General features: G+C 41.1%; 1 protein-coding gene and 1 long non-coding RNA gene across 3 annotated transcripts; one reads left to right on the forward strand and one right to left on the reverse strand.

Annotated features, from left to right (window-relative positions):
• The first annotated feature begins 377 nt into the window (after nucleotides 1-377).
• Nucleotides 378-17,303, forward strand: LOC134554845 (uncharacterized). The gene is made up of 3 exons (XR_010081329.1): nucleotides 378-442; nucleotides 2,991-3,094; nucleotides 16,233-17,303. It is a non-coding gene; the product is annotated as an uncharacterized LOC134554845 (long non-coding RNA).
• MYOZ1 (myozenin 1) lies at nucleotides 4,452-22,800 on the reverse strand. Of its 2 annotated transcripts, XM_063405851.1 has the most exons (7): nucleotides 22,677-22,800; nucleotides 21,722-22,175; nucleotides 19,542-19,643; nucleotides 18,441-18,622; nucleotides 9,755-9,989; nucleotides 7,513-7,672; nucleotides 4,452-6,759 (listed from the first exon to the last, which is right to left on the reverse strand). In XM_063405851.1, the coding sequence occupies exons 3-7, from the start codon at nucleotides 19,615-19,617 to the stop codon at nucleotides 6,528-6,530; spliced, it is 885 nt and encodes a 294-aa protein (XP_063261921.1). In that variant the 5' UTR covers nucleotides 19,618-19,643; nucleotides 21,722-22,175; nucleotides 22,677-22,800; the 3' UTR covers nucleotides 4,452-6,527. The 2 variants fall into 2 exon arrangements, with proteins under 2 accessions (XP_063261921.1, XP_063261922.1); XM_063405852.1 differs by lacking the exon at nucleotides 19,542-19,643.
• Between the last annotated feature and the right edge of the window lie 1,754 nt (nucleotides 22,801-24,554).

A 24,554-nucleotide genomic window follows, 5' to 3' on the forward strand; every position in this document is an offset into this window, starting at 1 on the left:
TCTTTTAGAAATTTGTAGTGTGATTTTTCTGAATGCTAGACAACATGTAAAATTACTGTAAAACTCGCATTACCTGAACTGCATCAGCTGTACATTGCAGTCCGTGATTTTCCTGTCACCAGGGCAGACTGATGGTAATATTAACTCTGGTGCAATAGTATTCTTGATGACACCCAAGAAACCCACTGAAACAAACGGGTGCTTCCCTGTGAATTCAGGATCATGCATATAGAGGGAATCTGAGGATAACTGTGGTGACCACCATTTCCATGATCAGTTGGTATCAGTGATACCTGGATAAACAACAATAATAATTACTCAGACCGAAACATGAAGACATGAGGGTTAATACAGTTTCTTTTCTGCTCTTTTATTTCCAGTGTTCCCAGCATCTGAGAGATACAGCTTTTGTAACAATTCTTAGAGAAGTGCCACCACCTCTGTAAGTGTACAGGAAGTTCTTTTAACTTAGTTGTTGAGTCTGTCTTTATATAAGAGAAGTGAGTTGATGCACAGTGTTCTGTATCTAAAAGATGTATGCCAGAATTTCCAGCTTCCAGTAATTCAGGTGTCCTTTAGTGGTGTACCAGATGCACACAGTGTGCCTGGGGGACTGGGACTGTTGTTTGTTCTGTGTGGAGCAAACAAAGCATAGAGTCTGTGCATATACATCTGCAATAGTGTTCATGCTGCTGCTCTTAATATGGTGTTTCTAACACCACTAAAAATAAATTGAAAAAAAAGTTTGTGTTTCTTGTTTGGAAGAACATTTGTTTACTTGTGTCTTCCTATCCCATTTCAGTCTCTTGCTTTGGGAATCAAACCAACCATAGTGGAAAAAAGAGGAATTGAGGAAGGCCTCAAGCCTCTCTTAGAGACCACAGCTAATTAAGAGAAACATGTAGAGAGAGTAGATATAACGAAGCCCTGAATAAGTGCTAGCTTCAGGCCCATGAAGTATGGCTGTGTTTGCAATAGAATATGGAACTAATTGCATGTCTGAGGCAGGCACTCTGGGGTTTGACTGGAGCACTCCTCGGTGTAATTGAATTTGTATAGCATCTGTGAGCAGGGGAGGGCCGGTGCCACAAGGCCCACAGGGTGTCCCTAGGCAGGCCAGCAGAAAGTTTCTCATTTGTTTGTCCCTCCTTCCAGGGCCCGCTTTGTTTTCCCCACATCAATGTATGATGGGATTGTTGCTTAGAGCAGGAACTTCTCCCAGTAATAACCAGAAGTCCACAGAGTCCTTATTTACCCTTCTGTGCAGAGGGATGTTCTGCAGCACGAGTGCAGCATTGCTTAGTGGCCACCTTTTTCACTGCTCTTTGTGTCCTCCTTGTATGCTTTTCTTCTCCCTAGCTGCAAATGCAGGAACCTGGATGAAGACGATGTCTGAGCCTGGGAGGGGTTGAGACCTTTGTCAGCCTTCTATAGTACAATTGCATTGTCCCTGTCTGAATTTCCAGAAAATATTTGTTCCCAGTAAGCCTTATTGCAAGAACCAGGAAGAGTAACTATTTTGATTTGGCACCTGAAGAACTTACAACCATAAATTAATCTCATTTTATGCATTTATTTGTCCACTCTGGATTTTTGAAGGGTAAATGTTTGTTACCTTATTCTGGTTTGAGCTATACCTAACTGCTTCTGTTCCAATTTTTTAAAGGGTAGTTGTCCCTTGTCTGCAAATTTATTTGTATCAGTTCTCTCTGAAAGTATTTCAGATGATGTTTTGTTTCAATGAAAAACAGACTTTTAAAATCAAAACTTTCTGCACAAAGCATTTTGTTTCTTTTATTGTTAATCAAAAGATCAAAATAAACAGAAAAAAGAACCCTGTAAGTCTTCTTAAAAGTAGTTGGACACGACACATTAAAAGTTTTGATGTAAATAATGTTTCTAAAAAGTATAATTGAAAATCAAATAAGAGTTTATATTTGAGAATTTGTTTATTAAGCTGACTGAAGTTTAGGTTGCATTTTAAAAGCCCTGCTTCAGGGTTGTTTGTGGAGTTTTTTTCCCTTCACTGCATGTGTTAATTAACACAAAATATATCTGAGCAAGTACTTGCGCTCCGTAAAGCTTCATGGAAGTTGTACTGCAAGCAGAAGATGATCGTCAGAGAGATAACTCTTACTGTGTGTTAAATACATAGAGAGCAAGAATATAAAGGCACTGCTAGTTAATTACATTAACTGAAGACACTTTTACCAGTAGATATATGATTATAATTAATAATGTTTCAAATTTCACATACACTCAATTCACAAAAACTTGTAGAGTTCCACAAAATGTGTGCAATCTTGCCTCTGTGTCTGCCTGCAAGATCTTCTTGGTTATCTGTAGCCCTGGTCAGGCACATCTGCAAGACAGAATAGGCAATTTGTCTAAATTCGTTTATAACTTCCAGTTTGGCCATAGATGAGATTGCCTATAAATGTCTTAATGTGCTGTGAGACAGCAGGATGGTTTGCAAACTTCTAATATTGAATCAAGAGAGACTCCTATATGTGCTGCTGGTGTGCAACCGCAGCCCCTGTAAATTGCCAGAGCAGTGTTAACAGCAGCCCGTTGTGCCACGGGGCAGGCCTTTGGAAGTAGGACGTGTTCAGATGAGCACACCTGTAGCACTCTTCTGTGGAAGAGAACACTGCTTGCAAACAAGGGAAAAAACCCTCAGTGCAGTGAATGTTCAAGGCTTGTGCCAAACTGTGCTTCCCATGGAGGAACGGCCACGTCCAGACCTCTGCTCCAGAACAGAAACAGAAACACCATATCAGGTTCTAGGCTGTCTGGTGCCTGCCATCTTGTAATAAGAAAAGTGAATACATTTTATATGTTCACAGTATGATTTAAAAAACCCAAAAATGCATAGCACATGTTCTCTTAACAGCCTGCAACTCTTCCAGATTTTATTTCAGAGAGTAAGTCTGAGCTTATCTCCTCTAAATGATCCGTCAATGATCTATCAAACTGTTCCCTTTGATTAGGGAATGCAGTGCAGTCAAATGGAAGGTTTTCTGCACAGCACAGAGAAGCGTGCTAATGTGCTATACTACCTGCCAAATATTTATGCCATCAGCTGTAACTTCAGGTAAGGTTTTAAAACATCTGAGACCATATTTGTGGATAATATTACTGAGATTTTTTAAATGCTATTGTTTTACATTAAAATGTGGGCACTCTTTTTAAATGCATTTTTAGCATGGCTTGGATTCTTTATCATGGAATTTGTCTTCATGAGAGAAACATTTCAAAGCTTGGAAACTGTGAAATAATACTCCTAGAAATGACAGTGTAAATAACTAAAAATGTGAATGAAAGACCTGAATGTCACAGAATTCTCTGCAATCTGCTTTTCAAGGGTCAGGCCCTCTCTATTAAATGGATTTTTAGCTGTTGTTCCATGGAGTATAAGCTTAATATCCAGTATATCCTATATAAGGGAACTGTAGCCTTTTCAAGTTGATGAGCTTAATAATTTGTTCTTTTTTATCTCTAACTTAAAAGCTTAAAAGCAGATGACTGACTTTCCATTCTGTAGCTTTTACTATGTGGGAGAAAATCCACTGTAATTAAATCTAATAAAATCCTCTAATTCCCAATATAAACAATCCTCTGACATAGGCAATTCCCCTGAGTCTACATCACAGCCTGAGGAAAACAAAGAACAGGAGCTGTTTCTTACTTCCTTTTAAATATTTGATCATTATGGACAAACTTCTGCCCTGATTAACAATAGCTGAAGGCCTTACTCAAAGTAATTATTTTTGAGACAGAATTTGGATTACTGATTTTTCTCTCACTTGTAATGTTACTTTGCATAATGACTAAACTAGCATGTAATTTAGTCTGTGTAAACAACAAGACAATAGTTGTCTGAATTGTTCTACAACATGTGGTGTTGTATTTCTCATTTTGTACTAGAAACAAAAGCACATAAATCCTGCTTGACAGGATTTGAGATTGAAAGTGCACTGGCAAAAGAAGAGCTGTGTGTGTTATTAAGCAAATGTACCAAAACTGAGGAAACAGCTTAGCTTACAAGTATGAATTATAGCAATATTATTAGTAATTTGTAGTGATACAGCACTAATTCCAAGGACATTGCAGCTTCTGTCCCCAGTTAGGGTTTGGGTTAATGGGGTGTGTTGACAACCCTTGTCAGCAGTATATTGTGATGCAGAGAGAGCTTTGGGTATGTGCCCAGCCCTTTAGCTACCTGCAGGATCATGCTGCTTTCCTTGTACCTGGGAGCTTGGAGACCAGGCCACCAGAGAGCACTGTGCTATTTCTGCTTGTATTCTTTACCTGTCTCTGTGTTTAAGGACCTGTTTTATTCAGTCTTTTTTCTATGGTACAGTACAACTCAAGTGGTTGTTGTGATTCTACTGGAATTCCCAAACATTTTCTGTCTTTGTCCTGTGTGTGCCCTGTGTGCAGCCCTTCCTTGACCTGACTAATCTCACCTGGGACCTTCACCTCACTTACGGCCCAGAAATCTCTTCTAGGCTCACACACAGTCCTGGGGTCCTTTGCAGAGGTCTGTGCAGGTGCTGGCCTGCACTCTTGTGTGCACTCTTGTGTGCACTCTTGTCTCCTGGGCGGAGCTGAGACCTGCGCTGTGACTGCGGCACCGCCTCCTCAGAGCAGCCACTCCTCCCTGCACCTTGGCATCCCTTAACTGGCCCACGATCTGGAATACCTGCAACTGGAAATAGATCGTGTCATGTGGCTACCAAGCGGTCTTGTTTCTGCCATTCCTGACATATTTACCATGAAAGCATCATGTATTTCACCTTTTTAAAAAAATCATTTAAATCTATATTGCAGTAGGCTAAAATCTGTGTCAGAAGAGGAGAGGCAATAAATGGCTTATTTAGTGGGAGAATATTTTGCTTAATGTCACCTTGTTTTCTCTGACATTTCCTTTGACTTTCTGCGTTTCTAGCCTTGTCAGTGTGGACTGGATTCTTGTAATAAAGTACTTTTGAATTGGAAAAGAAATCCATCCTCCTTAATTTCAATGCAATTAGAAATCTAGATTGATTCAAAATATTGGAAAACAGCAACTTATCTCCAAACAGAGCTCAAACAGAGGGGTTTTTTTTGTTTGTTGAAATGTTCTTCAGATCAAAGTAGCACCTTAATATTTTTAAGTTTAGTCACAGAACTGAGTTATGGATACTTCTCAATAATTTAATAGGATATACAATAAATGTTCTTTAGCCATTGCAGCAGAAGGGTTAGGAAACTACTCATTAATTACTTTTGCAGCTTGTTATTATTAGCATAATTTTAAAGAGATCTCACAGTAGCCCTCTCAGTAGCCTTATTGAGGCATGTAATGATGCCAACCACATAACGACCCAACAAAATAAAAATCAAATACATGGCTACAGGAATTTCTATACAAAGAGGAATAACTCCTAAATTAAAAGTACTTCAGTGGAAGCTGTCCCCTTGAATAAGCTGTTCCACCCTGCTTAGAGAAGGAAATGTTGAGGCACCAAAAGAGAATTCCAAACCAGTCTCCAAGCAGGAGTTCTTTAGTGATTTTCCACAGCGCCTGCCTTTCTTCCTGTTTGTGTGGCATTGCTGAAACTGCTGCAAGAAATGAAATAGACTTGGATGGTGTGTATTTGAATAAGTAATGCACTGTGATAGGTGTCAAATTAACTCTGGTGTTATTAAAGCATTTGTTTTCTTGCTCTGTTACTATGGGCAAGCCATCTTACTTGGGTGTGCCTCTTTTGCTTCCCAACCTATTGACTTTATGATCTCTGTTACAAAAAAAAAAGAAAAGAAAAAGAAAAGAAAAAAAAAAACAACCAAAAAAACAAAACAAAACAAAAAAACCAAAAAACTGCTTAAGCTGTCACCTAGTTTATTCTCTGGAGAACTGGGGAATCTTAGGTGACAGTGAAATACTTCAAGCTGTTTGTTTTGCTGACAGGCTGACTTGCTATTTCATCTCTGATGTTGTTCTAATTTCCTCTCAAAGTCATCATGCTTCCCCACCACTTTGGCAGTATTTTTCCTAGCCACCTGGATGTATATAAATCTTGTGACCGTCCATGTCAGTCCCTGATCTTTCATCCCAGGCTAATAGTCTCATTTTTGAGATTGAAACTTTTGTTATGGCTAATCCCCAAATTCTTTCAGCAGTTTTTAAGGAGAAAACACAAAAGCTGTTTTTCATCTTGGTGTTTTATTTTTTGTTAATATATGACAAAACAGGTTTATTATCAATCAGACAGGCAGCATGTAGTATTGCTAAACAGAAAAACACTTCCTTAGTCTTGGCCTCTTATGTGCTGATGAATAAAAAGCTCCTTTTTCTCAAACTGTTTCTGATTTAGATTAACAAAACAGTGAAGAGAAGTTTAGAACCTGCTAGGGACTTATCTTGGCTATGGGCAAAAGAAAGGAAGAGCTGACAGAATAGAGCTGCACTTTTCTGCTCCTCACTACCAACTTGCAAATAGAAAGGGCTGAGAAAATGGGAAGGTGCTGCCAGTGGGGGTTTACAGCTCTTCTGTTTCACCACACATTGGCACATTGACTGCAGTCTGGTACTCTGAGAAGTCTCCTGAAGGCATCCAAGGTATTGGGGTTCTGTTGAAGGAGGGTCTTTTGCTGAAATTTTGATTATATATCATGAGAGATTCTGGGAGCAAAGGGCAGATATCAAACTGAGGCACTTTGAAGGTCATCCTTTTGGCTGCTTTTTCATAACCCCCATAAGGCATGGCAGTCCTGGCATAGAGGAATACATGGAGTTAGCAAACAGAACATAGGTAAACAACAGGATTTATAAAATAAATAGTCAAACTTATCAAGAGTCTAAATTTTGCTCCTGTTGCAGCTGACTGGTCAACAAGTCCTTCATGAGAACATAGATGTGTCCATTGCCCATGTATTAAAAAATACGTAAACACACAAATACACTGCTGTGCACTTCCTTCAGCCCTGTTGCATCAATCTCCATCAAACCACACACCTTTCACACCAATTAATATTCTGTGTATGTAGCAGGCATTTTTGCAGAAATGAGTGAGACGTGGGTTTGTCCTTGGTACTGATGTCCTGAGGCTATGGAGCTAGGTGGAAAATTGTATAGAGAGGTTAACAAAAAATTGAAGTGCTGTGAAGTATAGGGCTGCTGATCATAAGATTTTTCCTGACCTCCTGAACTTAAAAGGGATGCAGTAAAAAGCAGTGACAAGCTACATCTCCTGGTCAAACGAGGAGAGAAAGAAAGGCAAATAGGATTAAAGTCCTCTTATCCAACTGCATAGGTTTTCTGTGCATAATCTGAATTAAAATCTGTAGCTGTTAATGTATTTTGTCTTTGTAGTCTTCCAAACACTTCATCTACTGGAGACTGTGCTAAGCATAATGACTTGCAACTAGAACTTATTTACAGTGCATAAGACAGGAGGACCATGGTCAGCATTCTTGTGTTTTCTCTTGCTAAATAAACTGCATTGAATATCTCAGAACACTTACCGGTTAAAAGACTTGTAGTGAGGGAAATCAGCTTTGGGGCTGTATGACAGTAAGTCCGTGGAGAACTGGCTTTTGTCCTCAGGGCTGATACCCATTGCTCGTTCCCAAGGGGAAATATAAGTTTTAAATATAGTAACTTTTTTGCCTCCTGACTTTCCATCTGTAAACAGAGAAAGGTAAAGCAATCTAGTTAGTCACCACTAACTGCATTGTGCATCTGTATCATGCTACTGAAGCTGAGGCACCAGCTTTGTTTCCAGATTCTGTAACTCTTACATCAGTACAAACTTTCATGGTTAGATTTCTGTTTTTAAAAGATACACCACTTCTGCCCTTGTCCACAAAAGCAGACAGTACCATACTCTAAGAGCCACTCATCCAGGGATTTGCCTTAAAGCATATATTTGAAAGCTAATTTTTCATTCTTCTTTTTTGGATGCTCATAGAGAAAGAACCAAAGTCCTCACCTCATCATCTCTTCCACTAACAGGGGGGAAACTTTATATGAGGAAAGATGCTCTATAATTTCTTGATTTACTTTATTTTCTGTCAGATCATAGCAGACATGACATGGCTATTTCTTTGTGATTACATAAACAGACATTCATCTTTCTCCCCTTCTGAACTGGGATGTTAGAGACAAGTCTGTCTCAATCACCTCAGGATGGCTAAAAGCAGTTTGCAAATATTATGTGATATCTCACTGGAAGTTAAAATCCTATCAGTGACTAGAGCACTTTGTTGTAAAGTCAGACACTTGTTTGCTAGAAATTTTAGATTATCTTCTAGCTGATCCATTAAGCAAATTAGTTCAGAAAAGGAATTTCATTTTGCATTTCCCTTCCCCCGGATGTGTCTAATACCACCTTGCTAGTAAGAGCATAAGTTTTGTATTGATATGTAGCACACTTATAATATTTTCATCCTTCATAAACCTTAAAACTCCTGAGCAATGACATCTGCTTAGCTTGATTAGGGCAGATGAGAATAATAGGTTAATGGAGAGAGACATTCTGGTGCTTTCATGGTGCCACATTTTGTGTAGAAAACAAATCCTTATGAACTAAGTGGCAAAGAATGAACACCATTATCTGAACCTATTTTGTTTATCACACCTCCTTTATTTGTCTTGCTTATTTCAAACCATGCTAAGTCCTGGGCTTTCCTGCTTTCAGAGAACTGCAGACATTTACAAGAATCTCATTTTCATTTCAAAAAAATAGAAACAACTACTCCCCTCTTTCTTTGTGAAGTATTTAAACTAAGCAGTTTACCAGCAAATTGATTGCTAGGGTTGAAACATAAAAGCAGCTGGGATCTGTCTCTGCAGTGAAAGCTATAGGATGATATTAATCCTCCTCCCTGCACACAGGATAACAATGAAGAAAAATCTCCTGTAAGAACACTATAAGAGTCTATACATATTGCTTTTTAAAGGAAATGTAAAAGCTGATTTTGATATAAAATGCACATTATTCCCGAATGTAAATGAAAAAACTTGGATTTTACAAGTCATTCCTTTGGTTACTCAAGGCATTTTTTCCTGGTTCCCAAGCAAATTTGATTTTTTTGTAAAAACTTGTAAGGACTGTTAAAGTTATGATTTCATCTGCTGATTCTTATACTAGGTATTTTTTTAAGAGATTTCTGGCCAAACTAAACAGAGGATAAAATCAGGCAAAGAGTAAATTTAATTAAAACTACTTTTACTCATAAAGATACTGATTTAGTGACCCAGTGGTGGTTACCAGATAACTTTTAGAAATACTACTGTTCCTTTCTGAAGATTATCCAAAAAGTGTTCTTTGTTTGGGTAGAAGCTTTGATTTGAACTCAGGGCTCAGATACTCAAGTCTGATATTCAGATCAGACTCCTGATGTAAAGAGTTAATGCCACTGTCTCCAGCAGTGGTGGGTGTGAAACCCTTGAAAGGAAGGAGAGCCACGCTGGCATGGCACAGCTGTACCGGCCTCCTGCCCTATCAGCCTTAGGAGCTCAGCAGTAAGTTTCCTGTCACTGCTGTGGTCAAGGAAGGTATTTGTGCCTCCTGCCTGTGGCTGAGCAACATAGAAGCATACAAACAAAACCAATCAAGCTAAAAGCAGTTCAACTCTTCTAGACTTTACACTGGAACTTGGTTTGGAAGAATCCAGGTGTTAGATTGATGTGCTCATCCTTAAGAGTAGGCTTGGCATGTGGTTTGACAGCTTTAGATTCTTGTTCTCGCAGGGAGATACTTGCCTTTGTCAGTACCATCACCTCCTTCTCCAGCACTTCCAGCTGCTTTCCCTGCATGCTCCCCTTCGCCTTCTCTGGCGCCTGCTCTGCTCCCAGGCCTGGGAGGGACGCCGGGGTGCTGCTGCGTGCTGGAGCCGTGCTGCCCCGCCGGCACTCCTCCTACCATCCGCCCTTGGGCATAGCCGTGAGCATCTTCCCCATAGTGCCCTCCTGGTGGGATGAACTTCTGAAAGTGATCCTGGGGGAGGAGAAAAGAGTGTGCTTGAATCTCTGTTACAGGACATGGTCTGTTCGTGTTTGCAGCGTTGGGTCCCAGGATGTGAACTCCCGAGTCTCTGGGATCTGACCACTTCTGTGTCTCCATTACAAAGCCAGTGGCAGGACTCGGTGTGAGTTCTTCCCTTCATTCAGTATGGCAGCAGTTGTGGAACAGCAGAAGTGGCAGTGGAAGCACACAAACCTCATAGTAATTTTATGTGATCAGGGTGTTGTTGTCCCCATCAATGATGACTATGAAATAGAGCAGGAGGGGAAAGGAAATTTAGCTTTTGCCAGAGCAGGTGAAAGTCCAAACAGAGATAACATTAGCTAACCTGTGGGAAAGCAAGCTGGGCAAGAAAAAGGAAGTGTTTTCATGTCAAAGCTAACATAACCCCAGCTCGATTACAGAGTGGGAATTAAGAGTTACAGGCCACCAGAACAGCAGGGTATCCGTGACAACATAAAAGCCAGGGAGATGTCTGCCTTTTTGCCTGTTTTCTGTGTATATGAAGGTCTGCTTGGGGAGGAATATTTACATGTTGAGAAAAACTGAAGAGATAGCAGCCTGTGAAAATAGAAAATACTTCCTGGAGACCACAAGGGGGAAATGACAAAAAGGAAGAATTTTGTTTGTAGCAGTATGTGAATTAGCAAACCAAATCTAACCAACAGGATAAGAAAGAAAGAAAGTTGTATCCATCAGTAAAATTAAATTTGGGTTATTTTGCAGACTATTCACTCTCCATTGTCCAGGCTAGAAGGCACAATCTCTGCAGTATGTAGTAAAAGAGCAAACAATCCATGCAGGATTTATAGACCTTGTAGTGTACATTTTGGCACAATATCCTGTCTTTGCACACAGAAACTTTAATAAATGCTTGGGTGGAATAGAAACCGGTACAGTATGTTCAGAAAAATGTTTTACATATTGGTCATAAGTGGCATCAAAACTTGACTCCTGTCAGACTTAAAAAGGTATCTCTTGTCTAGTACAGCCCACACAGCTATATAATACAAGTAACCTGGGTTATATATCACATATAGTCTTTCCTGTTGGAGCAGGAGATTGGCTATTACGTGCACAAAGATGCAACAAATACACGTGAATGACATTGAATCAATCTGTGGTTCCTCATGCTGCAATTCTACCTGTATGCATTAATCTCAGGCAGCCTCAGAGATGACTCTCAAAGGGTTAAGGCTTTCTCAGGGCTCTTACACCTAGCACAATTTAGCAAAAAGAAGCTTTCCAGGCTGTAAACAGGCTTCCAAGGCCAGCTGTTCAGTCAGCTAAAAATAGTCGAGAAGTGAAAACCCCACAAGGCTCAAGGCAGAATTAGCTAACCCTCTGCTCCCTGTGTCTCCCACAACAGTGTCCAGGGTTTCACAGCAGGTCACCAGGCTGCAATCCAGGCAGGCAGCCAGCTGCAGGCTGAAGTGGCAGAGCTGGTTCCCCCGGGGCCTTTAGGGACTGTCTGTTCTTCTCCTAGCTGCAGGGAATTCCCTTTTTAGGAACAGAGGAGGTAATGTTCCCGTGAATGTCAGGAAGTGCTGAGAGGGGAGAGGATTGTGAGCATGAAGCTGTACATAGGAGCTAACGGGGCAATCTGCTCAATTATGCATGGCAGCTATGTAGCTGTAAAAAGGCAAACTGAACAAGGGTATTTTGAGGGTTAGGGGTCAGAAAGAGGTTATTTTAAAAATTTTAATATATATGCAAGGGTAATGCTTCTACTGATTTGCTCACTACTTTCAAAACAGAATTTTCATCTGTTTTCGTTCAAGTTTCACCCATGCTGTATGCCCTTTCTGAGAATTCAATGCTTATTTCTCCTTTCCTGTGGTTACTTACATGCCTCTCCTGCAACAGAAAAAAAAAGTCACAAAGCATCAGCATAACACGACCTGCAGTAAAATGGGCTGTTTTGTTTCTGCTCACAGCAGTATTTGATGTGACTAGGGAGGGGCATTGTTGTCATCTGGTGTTATTTTAAATTGCAGTATTATCACTAAGTAGGAATGAAGTTTCTCTGAAACAGAAGGTCTGTATCAGGAAAGCCACTCCTAAATCTTATTTAGCTGCAAATTAAATTAGTTTGATTTGCCTTAAGCTAGTTCATGACTCTTCATAGGCCTGCTGAGAAAACATCTGATCTACTAAAAGTAGGCAACTCCATCCAGATAGGAAAGACATGTTTTCCATCAACATCCCAGTCTAGTCATCTGCTAGAACAAAAACATAATTTTCTTTAGTTTTGGCCATCACAATTGTTTGTCTTAGCTCAAATTATCATGAGACAAAGGGAAATTAATATTTTTGAAAGATTTTCCAAGACAGTGAAGCTCAGGAATGACAGCCTCAAGCAGGAGTCTCAACATAACCAAAGCTGCCTAGGTACAGCTTTGTCTCCAGTATTTAGAGCACACTTCTGGTCAGAATTTTGGAGTGGTTTTAGAGGTTTGTGTTCACACTTTAGGAGAATGCATGTCTTGGGCCACTGCTAACAGCATGTGGAACTTTTAGGTATATGCATATTCACATCATAAAACCAGCCTCCCAGTTAGTATTGATTGCCCGTGTTGGTGGGAGTTCCAGGAGAGAAGTCCAGGCATGTCAATAGAGATGGCTGACAACCTTCTGTTGGGTCTGGGGACAGATCACACAGCTCCTCCTGGCTGTGCATTGTTGGAGGTAGTGAGTTTTATCAGTCCCTGGGCATCCCTAAATCCACTCTATTAAGAGAACATTTGTTGCAAGTTCACGTGATGGGTCCCCTGGGTTGACTAAACAAATTTGTCTCGTGTCTTTGAAGTCCTTTGTGCTAGCAAGTGCTTGCTCCTGCAGGCTGAGTGCTTAGATGGACAAATTCTGAATTCTCTAGAGCATGTGCCTAATAAAAACTAGGTAATGAAAGATGATCCAGCTAATGGAGCTGAGATCTCAAGGCTCTGACGTCACTGCAGGCAGTCCCCAGGAGAGACACGGTGTGCTCCCCTTCAGCTCCTTACTGTGCCCTGAAGAAAATGATTGAGACCACCAAATGTGTTTCTATTTCCACCTCACTGATAAAGAGCTCCCCAAATGTTTGATGCCTATGTAGTTACTAACACTTCTGAAGTTACTGGACTGTGTCGTCTCCGTGGCAGCCACTCAAGTGCTCCTTAGTGGTGGGATGGGAGATTTAAAATTCAGACACTTGGAGAGTCTCATAGACTGCCTGCTGTTTTTATCAAAGCGTGGGCCTCAGTCCTTCATTTGGAATTGCATAGCCTTAAATCTATGACTCACTTTTTAAAAAAAGGATGAAAATAAGAAGCTGTTGAAGCAACTTACACTATTTTTTAAAAACTTGCTGCCCCAGAGGCACAGCAGGTTGAGCTCCTGCTTTCTATTTCCAGGTCCATTTCTGACTTGCTGTTTAATCTTAGGCAATATTTTTTTGCCTCTGTGCCTGAATTTGCCCATCTAAATAACAGGAATTTTAATGTAATGCTACCCAAAATTAGATATATCTTATTTGTATATCTTATATTATCTTTGCCACGTTTTCTTCATGGATGAAAGAAATTGTGTTTCAAAATTTTGGTCCAGAGTTTTCTGACAGTGCTCCAACAAATTTCTGTGGAAAATAAAAGGCTTTTTTTTTCTGTTCCTCTGCTTTTTCCACAACAGTAATTTCTTGAATAAGAATGCATTGGACTCTATGTTCATTCTTACACAGCTTTAGGTATAGTGGGACCTCTAGGTCTTCTGCCCCAGTCCAGCTCCAGTGCAGCAAGGCTCATTTTGCTAGAGAAGTTACAATCTCACCTGGCTCACTCCACTTAGGTCATAACGTGAGACTTGTATCTTAGCCTGCAATTATCCTGTAATGTTTGTTCAAGAGGTTTAACATACCATGCAGAACAGAACTCCTAGAAAAAAAATGTTTTCCTATCTTTTCCCCTTTATCCTTACCTCCACTGATCTCGATTGACATTCATCTAAGTACATTAAGGGGCACACAGAGCCATCAGTGCATGCTCCTGTAATGAACCAAGCAGCAGCATCGTAACATCTTTGTTGCTCCATAGTTGTTTTCCTTCAGACACTGTATCATGCCTGGCTGTTTATCATGTAAGAGCTCTGAGGCAGGTTGGTTATGTACTGCTGTCTGCTCTGAAGCATCACTTTTGGTTTGAAACATAATCACTTCCATTTTCTGCCTGCTACTTCTGCCTGCTCTGAGTTCTTGTCCAGCACCAAAAGGAGTACTGAGTAACTCCTACCATTATCCAGAAGAGCAGTAATCCAATTCTTTTGACTTCTTAGATTTTGTTTTACAGTTGGCATCAGCTTAAAAGAGACCTGAAGTCCAGCAGAAATTGCCAACACATTTCAGTTTGCTTTCATACAAGCTTTGCATGATTGGAAGCTGCATTTATTTTAACTTGTGGATGAGTGTAAGAAAGCACCAAGGTGGGGATTTTGATTGTGGGATGGTATGGTTTTTAAGGTACTACTGCTCCTGCTTGTCTATTCAGATATTGGTTATTTCACCTTCCAAGTTGTTTTAATTTAAGATCTGATAATTAAACATAAAAAGGAGTGAGGGACAAGGAAGGTCTCCTCCATGTAACCCAAATCAAGCCATAGGTTTTGACTAGCAGAAGGACTATACTTAAGAATTCTTACTGGAAGAAAGACAGTAATGGCAACATCTGAGACACATAACTATCGCTTTGTTTTCAGTTTCTCCTTCATGCCTGGCAGCAAGGTGTTACAAAGTTTCCACTTGATGACAGCAATGTCTCACACTGAGGTTCAAAAGCAGAGACGGGATCTCGAAAGGAGTTAGGTGGAGGGCTAATAAATAATAAGTGAGGCTGGAGGGCTAAGAAATATTGTTTCACATGATCTTAATGTGTTTGAGGCCAAACAAATTTAACGCCATGAGGGAAAGGTCTGTGAACTGCTGATCTATTAACTGCTGAACAGTGAAGGGGGATTTAGGACATCCAAAGACAAGATTGAGACCCTGTCTGTGATTTTGGGTAACTCATTGATCTACCCCATGGTTCAGTTTCACCATTAAAAAATAAATGTAGTGATTTCCATCATTCTCTAGTTGGCCAGATGATACAGTAATAGAGCACATAACAAGATAGGATTTCATCATGGTCTTTAGTCAGTAATAAATTATATCTTGCAGCTCCACAATGAAGAAAAAATGTCCTCTGGACATGGAGACAGTCACAGTGCCTGTGGGTAGCACACAGCTTAGGGTGAGGAGAAGAAATCCTACATCTGGCGTACTAGACAGGGTTCAGAAGAGCCCAGCTTTTCCAGCACAGCACCAAACAAGGAAGATGCCCAAGTTCTCCCCGTTTGGCAGGATATTGATGTCGAACTCACCCCTCCCAAAAACCTTCCCCTTGTACTGTATATTCGCAAGCAAAGAGAGTCACAGTATTGAAAACAGCTCCACAGTAGGCAGTGCATTTCATTTTACTCATGTTGGGAATGGTCAGTCCTTTTGGCTGGGGGTTTAGCTCTACCCATCCAGTAGGTAAACTGGATGGGTAGAGCTGCAGCAGTGACAGTGAGTGGGACAGGTTTTCTCTTCTGCATGGAGCTGTCTGACATTCATGTACACACAATATATATTTTTCCTCTGCTACAAGTAAGAAGTGTGATCTAATTGTCCAGTGTGAATTTTTGGCTGGAGGAAAAGGAGGAGGAGAGAAGCAGATGGGTGGGTCAATGACACATGACTGCTGAGATCTTCTCCCTTGTGTGGAAGGTTTATGGCTACAGCACAGGCTATTCTGGAACTCCTTATATGGTTTGGATTTATTTTTAATAACCTTTCTCTCTGTGTGTTTTTATATTACATTATCTTGCTGGTAAACTTCTTTTGTGGGAAAGAAACAATCCATACTCCATCCCAGACCTGCCTTGCTCTGCTTTCTTAAGTGTGTCCTGAGAATACTTTAAGGTGAGACAGTTAAGAAATCTATGATATGAAAGCAGAAAACACATCACCAGCTTCAAATTCCTTCTTTGTCCCACAGCCTCAAAGACACAAGGACTTCTTTGGGATGGAGAGCAAAGGACATGGAAGTTAATTGGGAGGGAGAAGTAACTGGGTGTAGCAGTAGGACTTCTTCCTCTGCCCTTATATTCCTCACACAGTTATCTTTTGTTTAAGCTTTCTTTTCTGCATCTGCCTTTGAACAGATAGAGGAGCAAGAAAGGAAAAGAAAAGAAAGCTGATCTGGCACTCCAATCAAAAGGGCTTTTTGATGGAAGTTACTTGGTGCTAAGGTCAGACGCTGTCCTGATGGTTTGGAAGATAACAGGCTTCAGATCTGTGGCCTTTACCTGCTCAAGAGCACCCAGCTCTCCAAGACAATGACTCAGTTACTGCGATTGCTCAGCTTTTATTAATGGTCTGACTGCAGCAAAGCTGCTCACTCGTGCTGCCTGCAGTGATGAGAATAGTTTCCTGCAAAGGCAGTGGATGCAACCAGTGAGCACATGGAGCAGCCAGAAACCAGTAACAATCATGTTTTGACCTGCTAAACTGACCCCAACGAGGGCTTTGGGCAGACCAAAGTCTTCCTGCACTGACCAGTGGAGTTTTGTTATCTGTACCATGGATGTGGAGAGAAGACCTGGAAGCGAATCATGGAGGATTTTAAGCAGAATGCCAGCTGCTGTTTGGAGACCATGCCATGGTTCTCCTACAGCAAAGCCATAAAGAAAATCCTAGGCTTTTTAGAGTGTTTTCTAACCCCAACTACCTTTCTCCATGGCACAGGATCTTAACAGTCATGCTAAAATATCTTGGGAGCAGATGTGTTCTTACAAAAGAGAGAGAGAAATTCACTACAGAAAGGGTTGGAGTGAAAGTCAGGCCCAGATGAAGAAACAAAGGAGGAAAAGCAGCTAACAAAAGAGAAGCAGCTATCACCAGCATTTGTAATGTTAGTCATGGAGTGACTGTGCATGTCCAGTCTTGAGTCAGTTTGTCACAACTTACTTGTTTAGGATTGTTCTGATTGGACATTCTTTAGTGACACCCTCAAATTTTTGAGACTTTGGACTTTTTATTCCATCCAAGTATTATATTCTCACTACTCACTGCAGCAGATTCTCACATATGAACTTGGTCCTCATATGTTTCAGGAGCTCTGAGATTGCTGAGTATTTATAAAAACAGCATGCATTTCTCTAGGATATTCATCTGTGGAATCTGGTTCAACATACCATTCACTCTCACATTCTTTCTAGGAGATAATTCACTGAAGAAATGAACTACTTAAAGCACAAAGAGATGAAGAAACTGCCCAAAGTTTAACATCACGAGATATGTTTGCTATATCTCTGGTCTGTCATCCTTCATCTGTAATCTTACTGTTGTAATTTTTTTTTTCAGTTAGGCATCTTTCCACATTCTGATTTTTAAGTTGTCATTTTTAGAAGTGAACCACAGATATTTTCTTATTGCTGCTTTTGAAAAAATCAGAGTGCTAAAAGATAATGTGTTTTTGTTTGACAAGACATTTTCTTCAGCTTAACTTTTATTGTTTTCCTTGAGTTTCCTTGGACTGGAAAGTAGATGCTATAAATGGATAAAATGTCACCAAACCAACTTTAAAGAACATCAGAAGATACAGTACATCGAAATGCATATGAACCTTAAACATTTTCTATTTGTTTTACTGAATTCTGATAATCATGTGAATAGAGAGTTTAATTTGTAAAAGTTTAGGTGTCTTCAAAAGACTTTGCACCTGCAACTAGCTATAGAAAGAAGTTTAAATAACAGAACTAACACAGGGGAAAGGGAAAAGAAAAAGAATGTCTATATTTATACACCATATCTGAAAGGAGAATGTTTTAGAAGAAAACAAACTAGGCTTCTAGCAAATTAACTGAAAATATTTCAGAGTCAGGTTAAGGGTTTCACTTGTGGAACTTGCAGATATTAGCAGAGGATTCTGTCCAGCAGAAAGCATATAAATATCCCCAGACTATAAATAGAATTTATCTACTGGAGTATCTACTGGAGCTGAAGTCAAGCTTGGATGGATCATTGCCATCATGCAAAGAAGAAATGGAATGGGTACAAAACCAATTAGCCCTGCCCTGAGGTCTGAACACCTGCCAAACATGCAGCCTTCCTTCATCACTCAGTGCTGAATTTTGTCATGCTTCTGTATGTGTGATACCAAATATTTGCCAGAGGAAACTAATGCTGCTGCCAAAAGGAAATAAAACTTGTATATTTATGTAATTCTGTTTTTGTCCTTCACTTCTTCTCTAGTAGACTCTCCATACCCCCTGCCCACACGCATTAAAACAGAAGAGAGCTTGGGCCCACTCCATTCCTGTTTTCCCTGAGTGTATGGAGTAGCATTTTAGTATTAATCTTTGACTTACCACAGAGTTGTCAGTGAAGGCATCAGGATTATTCTCATAAATGAACTTCTCCACTCTCAGTTGACGTAATTTGAACATTTTGGATCCTTTGTTAGTGAGGAGAGAAAGCTCTTCTAGCATCACATCTCTGGGGATGCTGATCTTCTTCCCCAGGTTCAGCTTGGACACCTCTTGTGGCATAGCTACAAAACATATATGGTGGGACACTTTAGGAAGTACTCCGGTCCAAGTCTTTTGTCTGTTGCTTCCTAGCATCAGTAGTGACTTCAAAACATCCAAATTATCTTCTAAATTAAGATATTAGGAAACTAACTATGCACCAAGTTTTTACATTGATGACACTTTGGATACAGATGTTTGGGATTTACTCTGGATTGCAATCAAGGCAAATCTGCAGAGAGAAGTTGCACAGGGGTGGAGCAAGATGGGTGTCTCCCATATCTGGAGCATCTCAGTCAGTGCAGCAGGATTTCTTGTTACTGCCTAAAATAACTACTTTTCCAAACCTCTAAAACCTTCCTCGTGCTACCAAAAGTAAAGAAAAGAAAAGAACATCACAGTTGTTTAAAAGTTACTCTACCCAATACACACATATTCTGTAGGGAAAAAAAAAAAGTTCCAGGTTATATTTTTCCTGCTTTATTAACTTCTCCAAGAGATTTTGTCTTTTTCAGCTAATGAGTGCTGGAACCAAAGACACTCTCTCACACAGAGAGAAAATTAGTATGAGACAAAGGTTATAAGAGAAAGAATGATGTAGAATATATCTAGGCACAATAATATTGACACCTGTAAAAGATCATGTTTTCTGTCAATTTACACTGGTGTGCATCCAAATTAATGCTGCAGGAGAATACAAGTTTACAGAGTGTAATCTAGGTCGACTTTTGACCTGAGTGTGTGCAATGCTTTTCAGCTGTAAGATGGAAAATGTGATGTGATTGAAGGCTCAGCTTCAGTAAAATCTGTGGCTCTGCTTCCTGGTGTGTTCACTGCATGTCTTGTTTCGGGAGTTCAGTCAGACAAGGTGGGAAATTTTAAAGGCCGAAATTCAGGTTGAAATCCAAACAATTCTTACATGTGCAGTTTTGCATATCTTACCTTCATGTGTCAGCTTCCCAATGAGTTTAGTGGACTTTTTCCTTTTAACAGGAGCAGGAGTCCCTGCAAGGGGCATTCCCACAAAGAGTTCTCTGCTTTGCTCTAAACACACAAGGAAATGGAGAATGAATCACTGGAAAGGTATTTCTTGCCTCTCTTTTAGTTGCCATCTACAGGTAAAAGATACACAGCCTTCATTTCACATACAGGTTCTTTTCTATCCCTTCCTCATGATGGAGCTAATGGAAGGTATCATCCCCTACAGGATATCATCAGCAGGCCATTCTGGGGTTCTCTGGAGACTCAGCATTCTGACAAAATATGGTAGCAAATCCCAGCAGAAGCATTGCCAAGGTGCCATACAGCACTGTCATCCAAAAGAGGCAATTTAATTGCAACAAGGCAGTCTCCCAGAATCCACATGTGCTGTAGGGGTACTCTGTTATCATCTTGTGCTGCAGTAACAGGATGTCACTTTGAAAATCTGCTCTATGATGCAATATTACAACAACATGCAGTTATCATTAGATGGTAGTATATACTTTTGGATAAAGATTTCAGGGCTGGCCATGAGTTATTTGGAGCACTTTGCATCATTTGTGGTTTTGGTTTGGATATTTAGATAGTCCTTTTAGAGTTAGAATAGGTATTCAGAAAGTCACCAGACTGCAAGTTTGGAAGGGAAAAAAAGAAGAAATAAAACAAAATTCCAAGTGGTTCTGTCTTTTGTGACTGCTACAGTTTTGTTACAGAAAAGCTGGAGGAGGAAGGCACAGGAAAACCTGTTAAAGTTGTTCACCCAATTTGTTTGAAGTCACTTGCATCTGTATCTTATGTATTGATCTTATCCCATACCATTTTGAAGGGGGAAAGAGAAGAGGGAGATTTCTTCTGGTACAGCATTCCCCATCTCTGTCCCCATATAGGATGAGAGATCTGAACTGGAAAGCCAGGGGAAATCAGGAGTAATCTCAGCAATTCCATTTCAGGCAGCTTCTGAGAGTCCTTCTTAGGGGTTATTACATATAGTGGAAATGGAGCAAATGTCTTGCCTTCACTTCAGCGCTGTCCATGCACAGCACATAGGTGACAGATCCCCACCCAGTGCATTACAATGCAACACAAAGAAAAATGGGCAAAGACCCATTGGCTTCAGCAGCAGCAATCACTAACCACCTCTGTCCTTGTGATTCTTTGTATTTTACTTGCATAAGATTTCAGAACTGAAAAGCTTTGAACTATATTTTAAAGCTAGCAAGCAAACAGCTGTAACTAGGAGTTTGTGTACTACCCTTCTGTTCAAGATGTTTTTATCTCCTGTGTATTCTGAAGTATCATTCCACCATTACTTCTTTTGCAACATGATTTTTATGTGATGGAGTGATGATAACTGTTAAAAGAAGCCCAGTCACGGCAAAACAGTGCCAATCACATTGGCAGATACTCCCTTAGATTAGTTTTTCTTTCAGATTTGAAAGCTCTTCCTTTTACTGAGACGCTGCCTGTGTAGTTCACCTCATAAGCGAGCCCATCCTGGGGTATTCCCAAAGCAAGTGTGAGCAGGTGCAGCCGTGACGCGCGCGCTGCACATTCTCTTCAAGCAGCCAGACATCTGCTTGGCTGTATAAAAGGAGCAGGCCCTGCTTGACAGGAAAGAGGCAATGCTGCCAGGAGGCAGCAGAGGTGAGAGGTTATGGCCCATCTGATGGCTCCTAAAACTGGCAAAACAGAGAGAAATCATCTGCATGCCACAAACATGGATTCCCTGGGACAAGGCAGAAAGAGACAGCCATGGTAGGGAGCTGTGCTCATCACACTAATTTCCAAGCAGTAGTGAGGACAAGTCCATCCCAATCTGCTGTCCTTCTTTACTAATCCAGCAGAATTGAAGACTGAAAAACCCACTGCATGCAATTGGTCTAGCATAAAGAAAGAAACAGCATTCTCTCACTATGGACAGGGTCCAGTGCTCTCTCAGCCCTCCCAGAAGCTGCTGGAGCCTCAGACCCCATCTTCACTATCTCTACATAAAACCAAGGCCTTTCTCCCTCAGCTTTGTCCCCTGGTTCAATTCCTCTGTCTTTTTGTGCATTAATCTTTGCAGCAGTCATTGGTGCTGCAAGCCAAACCAGCCTTTACTTCTCCAGCACCTGCACTATTTTGCTGCCCAGTGAACTCACCTCAGGCTTGCAGTGCCAGGTTCAGACCAGCTCACGCACCTGCCCCAGAGCTCGGCAGTGGCTGCTCCCTCCCAGCCTGTCTCTGGATGCTGTCTCTGGGTGCTGCCTGGGGAGGCTTGTCCAGCAGCCCCACTCTCCCAGGGTGCCTGGGTGCAGGGAGGCTCTGCCCAGCACAAAGTGCTGATGCAAAGTGCTGTGAATTTGACTCCTGAAGGCTGCTCGCACAGGCATCCTGCAGTTATTAATAGCCAAAGGCCCAGAGGGCAGAGTCTCAGATAGCATTGCTGCCATCCCTGAGGAGACGGGAAAAGAAAAGGTTGCACCTCCAGTCTCCTGCAGGAGGTCTCCACAGTCACCGTCTCAATGTCCAGGAAGACCAGGCACTCCATAAGCAGCTCCCTTCTTCCTCCTCTTTCTTCAATTAAACGTGCAGTTCCTCTTCCTCCTCCTATTGCTTTTGGATACAATTCATAAAACCTTCTCAATATCCTGTTTATCAGTAATGCCTCAAAAGCTATCTTGGGTCTTGCTCTGTTTCACACCCTTCTTCTGCCCCTTCTTAATCATTCATCTCAGTATCCTCTAGGCTGCCATATATATTTCCTAAAATGCTTCAGAAAATACAGAAGCAAAATAATGATATGCATGAAACAAGAAGTAGTAGCAAAAACCACAAAGTCTAAAAAGCTATTTACAGAATTCTGGGAAGTAGCTATTTGTTATGTATGGGAAACACAACTGAATCAAAGAGCAAGGAAATTAATTTCCTGATTAATTACAGAAATACAGTTGATAGCCTGCATTTTGTGCACCTTTGTACATACCAGTAACTCCCCTTAACTCCTGTTCATTATGAGGGGACTCTCCTTCTTCTTCCTGCCTACCCAAATGGGTTCTGGTTTTAGGATGAAGGAAACATATCTCATTTTAGTGGAATACTCAAAGATGCACATACCTTTCAGCTTCTGAACAAGGCAAAAATCCTCCAGAAAACATTGCCCTTCTATTTCACATTGGAAGATTGAATCCCGATTGGATCAAAATCAAATTGTCCGTTGAATAATCCTAGAGTCTAGTGAGAAGAAAAACAACCAAAACACAGTTGTGATTGTAGTAGAAAATCATGTGCACAGAGAATTGCAAGCAAAGTTGATATAAAGGAACATCAAGGAGAAAGCTACTTTCCTTTTTCCCTAGACTTTGCTGTTGTTTTTTCCTGCACCAAATGCATATAAAACTTTGCAGTGTGATTACTGGGTTGAAAGCACTAAGTGTTAATCCCCAGTACTGTTAGGAAGATCCTGTAGAAGACTGCTGTAACATTCCTATGAGCGATAAACAGTCTTTATATCCTGTTTGGCACATATAGCATTCTTCTGGCCTAAAGTTTCCTGTTTTCCTCTTGCTTGCATCCATAAAACCACAACGTATACCTTGCATTGTGCCTATTTCACAGCTCTGATTGTCCCTCATTTGTATCTACTGCAAGAGCATGACGTGTGCTTTCCGCTACCAACAAGAGCGCTGCATCCTTCACTGAGCTGGGATGGTGCACCAGAGCGATGTCCAAGCCAGATCCTGCCCTCACACTCCCGTGCTGGTGATTCAGGAGCAAATCCCTGGAGCAGTTCCAGTGTAAGATAAGCACAATTAAACTGTAAACACCCACAGCCTGCTCTGGGCACCATCGCAGAGCTTCATGCCTGGTGAAGGCATTTACATCTGCACAAAACTGGAGGGTGTCAAATGCTACTGTCACAGCTGACTGTCTGTCCACATGTCACACCCACTCTGCACAAATGCAGGTGGCCACAGAGGAGCGGGTCTCCTGTTGTTGCCAAGCCCTGCTCACTGCAGATTGTACAAGGAGGAGTATTTTCCTCACATGTTAATTCTTCTGGATTGGTTTAGCACTGTGCTTGACATTTGGCCAGAATGCCCAGTGTCTGCTGTGACATCCAGTTGTGCTCCTTGAGAAGCTGCTCTCCTATTCAAATTCCCTGTGCTCTAAACACTCATTCATCATTCATCAAGGGAGACACTGCCTGCCACAAGGTGGTGGCATATGGAGGGACAGAGTGAGAACAAACACAATGTGCTGCTTTATTGCTTAAAATCAGAGCCCTTTGCTTCTCTTTTCCCAAAGGCATGAGGTAGAGTTACATCTAAATTTAAGAAGTCTCTAGCTCCATTTTGATAATCATCTGAGATATTAATGTGACACATCATCAGGTGAGAAGCTGAGAAATGCAGCTACCATTATCTGTCACCTGTTTGCAGTGACTAGGCTGATGCTAAACTCTACCTTCTCTCTACTTGATTCCAGCAGCTGTATTCAGACCCCTTTATAGGTATTGTTTTATTTCTCCTCTCCTGTGCCTTCCTGAGCACAAATTACCCCTTAGGGGAACAGTTTGTGCCAGCTGGATGTCATGTGGGAACCTGATGGATTTTGAGGCACAGTGTAGCTCCAAAAGATGATGTAGCAGGGAAATTTGTGGTTGCTCTTCCCTGACACATGACCTGGTGCACCTCTGCTTCCTCCCACCCCAGGCAGCTGCAGAGAGAGAGAAGCTGAGCATGCTGGAAGGGAGCAGAGTGCCTTATGGTAATGGGAAGTGAGCAGGAAACAGATGAGATCCCTCTTATAAAACTCAAGAGAGACTAGGGAAAAGCAATAGCAAGATGAAGAGAAGGCAAGTCTAGCATGGTGTGTGAGGATCTCAATCAGACTATGAGCAAGCATACCCTGCAATTAGGACCAGGAACAAGGTACTGGCAGTTCAGGGTGAGCAAACTCCAGGGGACAAGAGTCTGCTGTGGATTTCCAGCC

The sequence above is a fragment of the Prinia subflava genome, chromosome 9, assembly GCF_021018805.1.
Source record: "Prinia subflava isolate CZ2003 ecotype Zambia chromosome 9, Cam_Psub_1.2, whole genome shotgun sequence".
Taxonomy (NCBI): Eukaryota; Metazoa; Chordata; class Aves; order Passeriformes; family Cisticolidae; genus Prinia; species Prinia subflava.

Bases quoted from the DNA above. Each gene is read 5' to 3' on its own strand.
- MYOZ1 (XM_063405851.1), bottom strand. From the start codon at position 19,617: ATGCCCCTTGCAGGGACTCCTGCTCCTGTTAAAAGGAAAAAGTCCACT. The intron at 18,623-19,541 runs GTAAGATATGCA...TATGTTTTGTAG, and splicing joins TGGGAAGCTGACACATGAAG to CTATGCCACAAGAGGTGTCC. The intron at 6,760-7,512 runs GTAAGTGTTCTG...CCTCTATGCCAG, and splicing joins CACTACAAGTCTTTTAACCG to GACTGCCATGCCTTATGGGG.